Source organism: Vipera ursinii, assembly GCF_947247035.1.
Source record: "Vipera ursinii genome assembly, chromosome: 2".
Lineage (NCBI taxonomy): Eukaryota > Metazoa > Chordata > Lepidosauria > Squamata > Viperidae > Vipera > Vipera ursinii.
Genome location: NC_139513.1, coordinates 73,630,444 through 73,644,738, shown reverse-complemented (window position 1 = coordinate 73,644,738; position 14,295 = coordinate 73,630,444). Strand labels below are relative to the sequence as shown.

At 38.9% G+C, this 14,295-nt stretch overlaps 1 protein-coding gene across 1 annotated transcript; it reads left to right on the top strand.

Moving 5' to 3' along the window:
* Window positions 1-120: 120 nt before the first annotated feature.
* On the top strand, window positions 121-9,765 carry B4GALT7 (beta-1,4-galactosyltransferase 7; the record flags this gene model as incomplete). Its single annotated transcript, XM_083351202.1, has 6 exons — window positions 121-182; window positions 2,467-2,817; window positions 5,218-5,443; window positions 6,184-6,267; window positions 6,400-6,504; window positions 8,005-9,765. 6 exons carry the CDS (start codon window positions 121-123, stop codon window positions 8,158-8,160), a joined length of 984 nt encoding a protein of 327 aa, XP_083207328.1. The 3' UTR covers window positions 8,161-9,765.
* Between the last annotated feature and the right edge of the window lie 4,530 nt (window positions 9,766-14,295).

The following is a 14,295-nucleotide window of genomic DNA, read 5'->3' as shown; positions in this document are numbered from 1 at the left end:
GAACAAAAGTTAGACGGAACAGCTGGTAGGAGCGCGTTTCTGAAGGGGGTGCGAAATTTGTTGGACCTGGTGTCCTAGCCAACGTGTCCCGTGTTGGGTGTTGACCGGCAAGTCGGCAGGATGTTGCTTTCTCGACGCAAGTCGTCTATGTATCGCCGGGCGGGAGGCGGCGGCGGCGGCGGGTAAGTGTCATAAAATATGAGCAACAGGAATCATAGAGACCGGACGAGAAGATATTTGAGAGATGCCGTGGTAGAAACAAGCCTCGGTGGTTCCTCTTCTCTCGGGGCTCAGACGATTCGCTTTAATTTCTGAAGCTTGGTAAAATGACCACGAACCAGAATCTATGACACGGTTTGCACGCTGTTGGATATTTAAAACATAAAAATGCTTAATAGCTGGGGAACCAATGCTATGCGGAATGGATTGATTTTGGTGTGTGTGTGTGTGTGTGTTGCATATATAATGGCTTATTCTAGCGATGGAATGAATGGGAAAGCTGCAACGGCGGCTGTGTGAGCCAGTGCCAGAGTGCCGTTGCATAGGGGAAAGACACTGAGAAAAAAGGATAGAGTCTGCCCTATTCTTCACCCCCACATTCCAAAACCCTTTTAAGCAAGTTATTGAGCAAGAACTAAGAAACTGCCGGTTGTGCAACTTCCTTTGTTTCCTAAATAAATGGAAGCTCTGCTGCAAATGGGAAGGCATAAGAGAAAGAGTTCATAAATTGTAGGATGAAACATTGACTAGTCTCAGGCCTATAATCCTGGGCCTCATGTCTATCCCTGTAAAAAGAGATAATTTCAGATGATTATGAGGGAATGAGGACTGATTTTGCAGTATGCATATTTACGCATATTTATCTAGCCTTAGGCAAAATGCAGTAAGGTTTACAGCTTGAGAAAGCATGTATTTGGTCTTACTTCCATCTAAATACAGTTACAGCTCATGAGTGCAGTCTGACCTGAACAATCTGTGATTCAAAAGCATAATTTGGAAAACTGATGTACTGTTATGTCATACTGCAGGGGTGTCAAACTGCAGGCCCATGGGCTGGTTTCATCATACTGAAGCCGCGCCTACCCCATCGCTGGCAATGCCAAAAGAGTCACATCACGTGATGTGGCGAGTTTGACACCCGTGCCATACAGTATGTGAAATTGTATTGAGCAAATCATGGTGACTAGATTCATAAAGTAACCTCCTGACAAGGCTGAGTAGCTTTGAGTTTTAGAGCCTTCTAGATCTGGGACTTTACCATCTTTGGTACTGGATGGGGTAGTGCTGCCCCAAACAGAGCTGGGTCACAATCTTGGGGTCCTTCAGGACTCGCAATTCCTAGCCGAGAAACATGCCAGTCACGGCCAGGAGAGTCTTTGCAAGACTGGGTTGTGCACCATTTCTGGACTGTGAGTTCCTACTCACAGGTACTCTTGCCCTAGTCACTTCACACATAAACTATTGTAATACATTCTACATAGGGATGCTCTTGTTTCCCAAAGCTTTAACTGGTGCAAAATGCAGCAGCACAGGCAGTTATGTGTGCCCTAAGAAGACACACATTACATCTCCGCTTTATGAGCTGTATTGTTTGCCAGTTAGCTTCTCGGTCCAATTCAAAGTACTGTTTTTGACTTTTAAAACTCTTTATGTGGCATGAGAGCAGGTTATTTGAGGGACTGCCTCTTCCTGATTATATCTACTGATCCCATCAGGTTCTGGTAGGAGAGGCATGTTGTAGGTCCCATCTGTGAATGAGCTCCATCTGACAGGACCTAGGAGGCAAACCTTTTCTGCTGTGGCATCCACCATCTGGAACATCATCCCTCCTGATGATTACCCCAACCGTTATTGCCTTCCAGAAAGCCCTTAATACATTTTTTTCAGCAACCTGTGAATGATGATAGGGAGCCCACCTATTGACTGTATTGTGTGTGATATTCCCCTGCTTATGGTTTTACAGTAATATATGTTTATGTTTTACTGCAAAAGTGGCCTTGCAGCAAGTTAGCAAACAAATAAATAATTGGTCTTATAGTAGATTCTAATAACAGTTTTATTGAATGTCACCAAGAGTCACTTCGTGTAAGATGGGTAGCAATATAAATTTGACAAATAAATTAGCATATTGTGTGAACTTGGTCAATATTTGGTTTTGACTTAGTGCAAAATCTGTGAACTTAGCCATAGTAACTTATAAACTATGGCTTTTGGCTTCAATTTTATATAGTTTGTTTACTAAACCATTATTAAAGCAAAACATGGATCTGTAAATGCTTAATGGTTATTTCCTCATATTTTTCCCAAATACTTCTGTATTTTGGATTCCATTCATAACTATGATTTCTACTCTTACAGGCCATGCTTACTCTGGAAAAACTTGTGGACGCTTGTTTTGTCTCCCATTCTTTTTTTGCTAGAGTAGCCCATCACAGTGTTGTATTGCTTTTTCTGATTTTGCTTCAGGTTTTTCCGGCTCCTGGGCATTCTACCCTGGAAATGCTCTCTCTTTCAGCTCTTCTTTATTGTGCTGTTGCTGGGTTTTCTCTCCCTGTTGTGGCTGCAGTTCAGTTGCTCAGGGGATGAGTCTAGAAGTCAAACAGCTGAGGCAACGGTGCCTCAAAAACCATGTGTACTTGAGCCTCTACCTCAAATTCCTGACGATCCGTCATGGGGACCACATCGCTTGGCAGTGTTGGTTCCCTTTCGAGAACGATTTGAGGAGCTGCTGACTTTTGTACCCCATATGCATCGCTTCCTCAGCAGGAAGAAAATTCGTCATCATATCTTCATTCTCAACCAGGTGGACCATTACAGGTATTTTACAATGTGGGTGATTCAGAATCCTATCCTCATGCTTTTCCCCCTCTTTTCTAGCCTTCCAAACTGATGCCTTTTGGATGTGTTGAACAACAACTCCCATAATCCACAGCCAGTCCATGCTTACTGGGAATTACAGGAGTTATTGCCAAACACATCCAGAGAGCAATTGTCTCTGCAACTTAGTTGTACTCTGGATTTCATACGTTCCCTTTTCAAAATGGTTTGGGCCTGACACTGAAATGGAAAAATTAAAAACTCATCATTTCTTTTACTGGAAAGAAAACATTTGTGTTTCTTAACCAAGAGAACTGGGTAAGTTGAGGATCAAACCTGAATTCATAATCTTTCTGTCTCCTAATAATTATTGGATGTTGTCAAATATTCCCAGTCCCAAAATAGCATTCAGTATTCCCAGTATAAAATAGCAGCTATGCTTTTATTTCAAACTATTTCTTCAGTTTTACCAAAGGTGCTTTTTTTCACGAGGCAACTGGACTTTCTTGTTTTTCTTTGAAGACATTTCGCTTCTCATCCAAGAAGCTTCTTCAGCTTTGACTGGAAGGTGGGGAATGGCAGGATTTACACTCCTTGCTGACAGCTGGTCATTTGCATTCAAGAATGCAAAAAAAAATAATATGCAAATGATCAGCTGTCTGCAAGGAATATAAATCCTGCCTTTCCCACCATCCAGTCAGAGATGAAGAAGCTTCTTAAATGAGAAGCAAAACGTCTTCAAAGAAAAACAAAGTACAGTTGCCTTGTGAAAAAAAGCACCTTTGGACAACCATGATCTGGACTGAGAATCCATAGATATATTTCTTCAGTTATATGCTCTTAAGAATGCCGACTGGTGGCCCCCAGGGGGAGGGCGTTCTCTGTGGGTGCACCGGATCTATGGAACCATCTTCCGGTCGAGCTCCGGATGGCCCCCAATCTCCGCTCCTTCCAGCGCGATCTTAAAACCCATCTCTTTGAACAAGCTGGCCTGGCCTGATGGGATGGGGTTGGATTTTATAAATGGATCTTAACTTTTAATCTGTATTAATTTATTACAGGCACTGTTGTTTAATTACTTTTTAATAATTTTTAATTTTTGTATCTTGTTTTTATGTATTGCCCTGTTCACCGCCCTGAGTCCTTCGGGAGAAGGGCGGTATACAAATTAAATTAATAATAATAATAAGAAGAAGAAGAATGAGTCACTTGAGACAGTTTGCCATAGAAGTGGGTTGGTATTGGGTTTTTTTTGCAACCATGTTTTTTATTACTCTAGTGGAAGCTTTCAGATCGGAGTCTAGTTTATGTCTGAAATTGGTTCTGGTACTCATGTTAAAAGTCTTACATTTTTTCTGAAACTATAACAGTATAAGGAATTAACTACACATCAATGTGCTTAGTTATATGTCAGAAAACAAAAAAATATTCTCGGCCATTTTTTTTGCTTCTTCCAAGATACGCATGTCATTTTCCTTTTTTATAGATATTTTCTTGAAAATATTTCTAAACCATTTTGACTGACAGAAAATTACCAGAACCAATCAGAAGAAAATATGAACAGTATGATAAACAAAATCTGATTTCAAAGCAGATGCCTAAAAATATAAAATTACATACTTTTAAACTCTGTTCAAAAGGGAGCCATTATAGCAGATGACCACATATGAAACAATTGTATTCCAAGTACCATATCTGTCTTTTTAGTTTCAGTTGATTTTTTTCCTATGGTAAATATTCTGTATATCTGTTAAGTACATTGTGGGTTAAAGAATTGCTGATGATAATAAATAAAGCATGAACAATGCCCAGATGCTATATGCCAGACATGTCAAACACAAGGCCCGGGGGCCGGATCCGGCCCGCAAAGTGGTTTCATGTGGCCCACGAAGCCATCCTGGAAACAGTGAGGGAACGACCCCCACTGCCTTGGCCCTGGCCCAGAGACCCTCCTTCTGCCAGAGACCCTCAGATCTGTCCCACTCCTGCCCAGGCCCCCATAGGCACCCTTGATGTGAACGATGTAGAGCTGGCCACGCCCACCCAGTAGGCCACACGCACTCTAGCCACGCCCACCCAGTAGGCCACGCCCACCCTGGCCATACCCACCCAGCCCGTTGAGGACAACCGCCATGCTGATGCGGCCCTCAGTGAAATTGAGTTTGACACCCCTGCTCTATGCTATACCAGGGGTAGGCAACCTTGGCTCTTTTATGACTTGTGGATTTCAACTCCCAGAATTCTGAGAGTTGAAGTCCACGAGTCATAAAAGAGTCAAGGTTGCCTACTCCTGTGCTATATTATATAGATTCAAACAATTCCACCAATGAAGTAATTCAACCTGCCTGGGTAGAATTTTGTGACTTAGATCCACTTTTCTTACATTGATCTCTTGGGCAGGTTTAACCGAGCATCTCTGATCAATGTGGGTTTCCTGGAAAGTAGCAATGACACAGACTACATTGCCATGCATGATGTGGATTTGTTACCTCTCAATGAGGAATTGGATTACAGCTTCCCAGCAGCTGGTCCTTTCCATGTGGCTTCACCTGAGCTGCACCCACTCTATCATTATAGCACCTATGTGGGGGGCATCTTGCTACTCACCAAGCAACACTATCGAATGGTAAGTCACGACTTCGTTCTTACGGAAGTGTTGTGATTCAGGGTCAGCCTGTGGGTTCGGCAGTTGGGTCGGACGACAACTCAGGAGGAGGGGGGTGTTGAAGATCTTGCTGATGATAGCCCTCAGGCAGGCCCCTCCCACTTGGTCACCATGGAGACCCAGCTGTGTGAGCCTGACAGTGTGGATGAAGATGACCCACAGCTGGCCCTGTTCAAGGACGCCCGACGCAGGAGGCAGTCAAGTAGGAGCAAGCAGAGGAAGGCTGTGGGGCTTCTCGGAAGGAGGCAAAGAGAGGCCACGCCCTGAACTCTTTATAAAGGGAATGTTTGGGGAGGGCTGGTTTGCTGAAAGCAACCGCTCCGATAGTGTTTCAACGCTCCTGTATCTTGGTACGTGTTTTGTTTGTTTTTGTAATAAATTTGGCAGACGTATTCCAGCCTCTTGCTGTTTATAAAGGGGTTGCCTTTTCTGCAAGGCCGGTAGCAGGCTGGTACAGAACAGGAAGAAATTCCTTTACTTTTTGCAAAAGGCAGAAGACCCTGCTGGTTGTGCTCTTGCTAAAGAAATACAGGCTTCGTATTTTTTGTCTGGCAACTTGCTAGGCATATCTAGAAAAAAAAGGCCCATAATCCTAGAAATGTAAGAATGAGAAAATAGTTCTGTGTTTTCTAATTTTTCAAGTCTCAAATCTTATAAGAGGAAAACAAACTGTGGGATTAACAGCCTTATTATTGTTTCAGTGTAACGGAATGTCCAACCGTTTCTGGGGCTGGGGCAGGGAAGATGATGAATTTTATCGTCGCTTCAGAGCAGCTGGACTTCAAGTAAGGATGAATCATATTTGTAGTGGGAATTGGGGCTTTGGGATTCAAGTGCTCAGTGTGATATGGGACTGCTATGAACCTCTTACCCCAATTCCCAAAGAATCACGTTGGCTCCACTATTCTTCATTTCAGCTCTTCCGACCCTCAGGTATTACAAGTGGATATAAGACATTCCAGCATCTGCATGATCCAGCTTGGCGCAAAAGGGATCAGAAGCGTATTGCTTCCCAGAAACAGGTGGAGTTTCTCATATGGGAGGAGGATGAAAAGCAAATCTTGAAAAGTATTGTCTTTAGATGTAAGCTAAGAAATTCTTGCTTCCTGTTGATCAGTTACCTGTCATCTACAAAAAGTAGGCAAATCTGCATCTTCAAATGTGATTCAACATTTAACTTCCAATTGCTGTAGCGAACATGACTAGTAAGATGAAAAGTTGCAGAGGGCCACACGTTGCTCTGTCACCAGCTATTACTATAGGGTTCCCGCCTATTACTATAGTATTGGTAGGAGGAGGAGGCTAGTCTATCTACAAACATAATTGAGTCAGGATGTCATGAAATAAAAGATTCTGATGTCTTTCTTTCAATACTCTGGAAATAGTAACTCTTAACACATAGATGCAATGTATACACAAGTTCTATTTAGAATGGAATTGTGTCATTTACAGTGAATATCACTTCCCATTATGAACTTTCATCTGAAATCTGTTTCTCTCCAATATTCTCTCGAGTGTTCCATTAATAAGATAATTCCATCTTTAAAATATTTGAATTCATGCTTTATGGTGAAAACAAACCATGCAGATGATGTAAATCTAGGAATATTTCTTTTTCTAAGTGAATAGTTAGTGGAAAATTCAAGGTGCTTTTAGCTAAGGACTAAGACAAATGTTCTCAAACTGTGTCGTTACAGAAAAATATGGGGAACGTTGATTAAATGTTTTTATATATTTAGTAGCCTTTGCAAGCCATTGCTGCTGCTTCACCTCCATTTTTATATATTAAAGCTGGTCTTTCTAACAGAAAGAATATGTATTATATGTGTGGATAAAGACCATCCCTCCTCATATTTATGTCTGTGTGTATTAATGCTTAAATGTTAACTGTTGGGATAAAATGCAGGTGCTGCCATGTATTTTAAGACTAAATCACTAGGCAAAATGTCCAGAAGTGTATGTCATAGTTAAAAACAAAATACTCAGAATTAGTGCAAACAGATTTTCCATGAAGGTAAGGAACACCTCCTTATTCCCCTTTCCTATCTCTATTTTGATAAAGAAATATACACATGATTTTTAACCACACAATCTGGAAATTCGCAAGTTTGTGGTTTGACTGAAAAACAATGAACAGAGACAGTTCGTAAAGCAGCAATGGTGACTTTTGCTAAAATGACCCCTTAACATGGGATTCTAGTATTTAAGAATTGGACCTTCCTAAACTGATGCAATCTTCACCTGTCTGGTTCTTAAAAGAAATGAATGCAAAATTGTTAAAACTTAATAAGCATAGTGTGTTTATAACACAAGCTGATTTATAGAGGGGTTGCACGATTTGTAGCCTTGGAGCTTCTGATGCCATGTAATTTTGTAGTTTTGGTCTCAAGTTTGAAAGCTCTTGTTATGACTATTTTAAATGTTGGTCAAAATGGACATGATCGAATGATACCTGAATGGTATTTTTTTTTTCATGTATTGTTGACTTTTTTGTAGAACACCTGCCATTTTTCTTTTCACAGGAGCAGTTCAAGGTAGACCGGACCGGAGGACTGACTAACCTAAAATACAGAGTAGAATCACGCACGTCACTGAGTGTGGCAGGAGCTCCCTGCACAGTTCTTAATATCTTGCTAGAATGTGACTCCAGTGAGACTCCCTGGTGTGCGTCTGGTTGATATGCCTCCTGTACAGATTGGCTGTCTTGTTTGCTGCTCTGCCAGCTCGTGGCCAGAATTGCAGCTCAGCTCTCGGATGGCAAATCCTTCTGTACGAACCGACAACCAGTCTTAACTGCCAGGATAACATGGTTAAAAAGAGACCTGAGCATCTACACTAGTTGATAACGCAAATGCAGGGCATTACCTCTTCTACGTGGAGACTGCAAGGTGGCAACAATTGCAGTGGTGATGGAAACATTAAATAAGTGCCTTTCTATCGTCTAGAAGGAGATTGTCTTAGGGATCTTCATCTCAACAAGCTGAAGAAACTGCGAACTCAGAGACACTATAGGGATTAAATTATTGTTTCTCTGCTAGCCAGGACTTGAAGATTTCTTTATCCAGACTAAAACTCAAAAGAGCGTTGGACGTTTGCTTCTCTTGTGATAACTATATGCATAAATATCTGCTCCAAAATATCCTTATACCGCATTCTTTCTCTGATGCCTCTTGACACCGCATACCTTGCTTTCTGACTCCAGGAACTCATGGCCGACCATCTTGGCTAATCCCATTTTCAGATCTTTTAAACTGTAAAGGCTGTTGACTTACTGAAATACAGCTATTAAAACAAATGGATTGAAAGAATACTATAACTGAAATGGGCGTGAACAGGGTTTTTTCTACTACTAATAATACCACATTTTCTATTTTTTTTAGTAACGGAATTCCGACTTAAACCCACCTTTTTTTTTTACGATGATGCTTTAATTTCCCCCCCCCCCCAAGACTCCTTAACGTGAAAGAACTAGGCACCAGAACATACATGTATATTATCTGAATATGATGCATTTGTATATTTCTGGATACAGTAGTACTTTTTTCCCATGGAGAAATGTAGAGACGATACGAGACCTGATACGATCAAGACCCCACTCCGAGACACCTGCGACAGAACTGGTAACTCCTATGCAGCTGCATTCGGTATCTGTGGAAGCGGCTGGTAACAGAGCTGGCTGGTGCAATATGAGTGATCTGTTGAAGACTCACTGTAGAAAAATGGAGGGTATGAGCCCTTGGGGGAATATCACTGTGCCCTACAGTATGAAGGGGCGGAAGAGATGCTTGCCAAGGTTCCATAGAGATGCCTGCTGCCTCTGGACTTCTTTCCTCTTTCAGGGGTTTTGACTTTTTCTTGGGCTGTTGACTAAAGATGCTATTGAACTGTTCCAAGGTACTTGGATGTTCAGACTGTGTGGTGTTTGTAACTTCAGAGGGAAGTTCTTTGTAGTTACACGAAACGAGCTTCTGCAGTTGGGGTTTGGATATAGATTTCTTTCCAACACAGGTTGCTGCAGAGAGGATAAGGTAGAACCAAAAGGATTACAGAATTGCAATATCTTAAGTACCCCCCCCTTCCCCAAGAGTGTTCATCTTTGGGGGGGGGGGAAATAGCTTACGACTGAGGAATATTTCATAGATGCTGTATCATGAGTTAGGAATCATTTCAGGCAGTAGGAACCACTTTGGAGTTCTCCATAATGGTGAGAACATGTGTGTATATAAAATGTTAACAAAATGTCTAAAACCTCATGAGAACTCATGAAAGTATATGCAGGTGTTATGAGATTTGGCTTTTATTTATATATATATATATATATATATATATATATATATATATATATATATATATATATATATATATATATATATATATATATATATATATATACACACACACACACACACACACACATATACAGAAGTCAAATAATTTTAATAGCCTAGCACAGGGGTAGGCAACCTCGGCTCTTTTATGACTCATGGACTTTCAGGTGACTCAGGAATTCTGGGAGTTGAAGTCCATGAGTCATAAAAGAGCCGAGGTTGCCTACCCCTGGCCTAGCAGATTTGCTGGCATCCACAAGCACTGTGTTGCCATGTTACATTGCAGATCTGTAGGGATAAAAGACTCCCAGAGCCACTTTTTTTTTACATTTTCTACTCATTTACAGAAACTGGAACCTTTAATTTAAGAACAATGTGTTTGCCCATAACAAAAAACTATTAGATGCTAAGAAATGGGATTCAGTACGTCCCTGTCTGCTTGTCCTGTAAGCTTTTGTATACACCTCTTGTCTCAAATTCTTCTTATTTTTCCCCCACATCATTTTATTCATTATTAGGATCTTCCAGATTTGAGGGGAAATACAAAGTGCAGTCAAACTGTATCATGCATTCAAAGGGCCAAAACAGCAGCAGTGACTTGCTATTGATGTATACTGAATTCCTGATTGGTCCATATTTGTTCTTTTTGAGAGAAAAAAACTTTATGCCTATGTTTTACATTACTCTTTCTTTCTTTGGCTTAATTTTTGAAATTTGAAATTATTGTTAAAATAGTATAATAAAATGAAAAAAAAATCCATAATAGCAAATACAGACAATAGAGAAACAAGCACAAATAAAAAATTATTCTTATTAAAAAAAACTTTCTAATAACGTATTCTCCTTTTCCCTTCCCACTATTTCTCCAACTCCTGATTGTAACCTATTTATATTTTACAGTGAAGATTATTACCAGTATACATTTTGTCTCCTAATAGATATTTTTAGTCTTCAGTTATGGCCTCCCAATCTGATCTTGATGGCAAAGGTTCTCTTTTCAGGTCTTGTGTCAGATTTGTTCTGGCAGCTCCAATTGTGATATTTTTCATTTATGTTCTCTGAGATTGTAGTGCCCAAAATATTTGTGGTTTCAGTTCAAATGTTATTCTTAGGATTTTCTGAATATTTTGATTTATTTATTTCCAGTAATTTTGATGGGTTTTTTTTAACATAATCACTACATATTTCCTTCTTTGTTATGATATCTCCAGCATTTATTGTTATATGATTTCCCTATCTTGGTCATTATTATCAGTAAAACTTATTTCTACTAATTTTTCCTTAAATTATAATATGGAATAAATTTGCTTTTTCCCCATAAATCTTCCCGTTGTTATGTGATTATTTCTTTGAATTTTTCATTTACTTTATCATTCCATTTTTTATTTCTTCTTTTTCCGTGGCCCTAATTCAATCATAATTTATATAGGTATCCTAATAAATGATACTGGTTTTGTATAAAGTGTTTCAAATTCTGCCTTCTTTCCCAAACTATTCCCTTCTTTCTTGAGATCACTTTTTATTCTTCCATATTTTTACCAAATTTTGTCTATAATACATTTTTAAAATTATTTTATTCTTTTCTTTCCTTATACCATAAGTATCTATGTTCATTGGCAAAGACAGCTCCTTCTATGATTATTATTGTGCTATTTGGGGATTTTATCCATTGTCATGCACGATAGACTGCTTAGACAAAAATGTCCTTTAATGTTAGAAACTGAGACGTTATCTATTTTTTTCTGAATGTTGCAAAATCTTAAGTCTCAGGGTTTTTTTTTCCTGCTCCATATAAATCTCATGCAATTCTTTGCCAATCCTGTAAGATTTTGTATGAGATTGAAATTAGTACCATTTAAAATAAATTCATCTTGTCTAGTATGTTCATTTTTTTGCCACAATATGTCTTAGCCCAGAATGCTTTAGATTTTTCCACCTTTTTTTAGTTTTTCCATAATTTATCATAACTGTTCAGAGATAGGTCTTTATTACATATTGTTAAATAAAATCCCAAACATTTGTTGTTGTTGTTTTTTTAAAAAAAGAGCCCACTACCAGATTTTTTTCAAAAAGTTTTCTTCTGGAATTAAAATATTTTGGTACCTGGAGAATTCACCAAAGTCTTTGATTATTTGCATCAGCATTCTTATAGCATTCTGATTGCATAGTGCTTAGGGTTAGATCATCTGTATGACATTTCAAGTTGTAATTCTTCTTGCTGAATCTTGATTCCAAATATTTGTTTCTGGATCTTGTCTGCCAAAGCTACTAAAACATTTACAAATAATAAGGAAAAAAATGGATATTTTTCTTCGGTATATTTTTTTACTGAAAAACATGTAGAGAAGATACCACATGCTATGTTCTTTGCTATTTGCCACTGATATATGCTCTCCATCCAAGTTTTAAATTCTTGTCCTGGATTAATTTTGCTTAAAACTGTTAATAAGAAAGATTACTCCTAGTGGTCAAGGGCTTTTTCTGCATCTAAAAATATTACTACTACCTTCTTTTTCTTATCGTTGAGCTGTTCTAATGCACTTACAGGTAGTCCACAATTAGGATCACAAATGAGCCCAAAATTTCTGTTGCTGAAACAAAACGTTTATTAAGTGAACTTCATCCCATCTTAGGACCTTTCTTGCCACAGTTGTTAAATGAATCATTACAGCTGTTAAATTAGTAACGGTTGTTAAGTGAATCTGACTTCTTCATTGACTGTGCTTGTCAGAAGGTCACAAAAGGTGATCACATCACCCCGGGACACTGCAACCGTTACAATCGTGAGTCAGTTGCCAAGCGTCTGAATCTTGATCACGTGATCATGGGGAGGTTGCAATGGTTGTAAGCGTGAAAAATGATCATAAAATACTTTTCAGTGATATTGTAACTTTGGAAGGTCACTAAATGAAGTATTGTAAGTCAAGGACTACCTGTTTTATAAATCTCTTAGTATATTGTCCTTCATTTTATTCTTCGGAATATAGACTGATCTGTAGGCTTTTATTTCAGAAATGCAGTACCTCAAACACTCAGCTAGTATTGTAGCAATCCTGTAAGTTCTTCTGTGGTTTCTGGTCTTGCATACAACAATTTGCTCCCTCTCTTTCTTCCTCAATTATTTGCATTCCGGAAATGCGCTTTTTTGACATATTTTATCTTTTGGGATTCTTCCATTCCTAATATCTAATTGTTATTTAACTTTATACACTTGTCTTCATATCTGTGAGCTTAAGTTTGTTCTAGTTTTATTTTTTTCCAAACATGTCCATTGGTGTTTTTTTCTTCAGAATTGTTGCAAACATCATAAGAATTTCTAATAAGCTTTTCTTGTCTCCCATATGATTGTCTCTGACATTACTGAAGTTATATTTATTTTAAAAAGCTTGGTTTTTTTACATTCCTGTAATGCACGTTGGAATAACAACTTGTCATTCAATTTCTAATCAAAAATGGGTTTTTTTTCCCCTTACGTTTGCTGAATGCTTGGCTAGTAATAAAAAGTGGACCAATTTTTTGTATCAATTTTTATCTGAATTATCCCCTAATAGAAAAGAGTACCTTTTTTAATGATTCAGAATCTAGAATTCTTTAATCATGAGTTTCCAGGTCGTAATGTTCAGCCATGTGAATCTGTTGGAGCAAGCTGTATACTTATCATTTACCTCTCTGGTTCTTTACATTTTATTATCAAAATAATGAAATATACTGTTAATAAGCTGTAGTTGTTGCTAGCTGAATATGAAATGAGTAGGATTTTACAACTGATGCCATCTAGGCAGTGGTGGGATTGAGCCGGTTCGCACTAGTTCGGCAGAACCGGTAGATAATTTTTTGTTGCCCAGGCCCAGGATGGACTTCCGGAAGTGGCTTCCACACAGAGAACTGGTTGTTCACATATCTGAATCCCATCACTGCATCTATTCTAGGGTGTGTTTTTAATCTATTTAATAGTTTTGAGGAATAATGGCATCTCTGAAGGAATTAGGAAGGAATTAGCACTTGCCATAGATGGGAACTATTGGAGCCTTCATTAGCCTTATGACTTCAAGTTAAACAGAGAGTCTTCAACTTACGACCACAATTGAGCTCAAAATTTCTGTTGCTAAGCAAGACAGTTGTTAAGTGAGTTTTGCCCCACTTTACCACCTTTCTTGCCACAATTGTTAAGTGACTCTCTTCAGTTGTTAAGTTAGTAACACTGTTGTGAAGTGAATCTGGATTCCCCATTGACTATCTCTTGTCAAAAGGTCACAAAAGGTGATTCCAAGACCCCGGGTCACTGCAGCCATCATAAAAATAAGCCAGTTGCCAACCATCCAAATTTTGATTGCATGACCATGGGGATGCTGTGATGGTTTGTATGAAAAATGGTCATAAAGTCACTTCTTGTAACTTCAAACGGTCACTAAATGCATTGTTGTAAGTCAAGGACTACCTATAAAAGGCAGTGGATTAGCCAAAAGCAAGAGAGAAAATTAACTG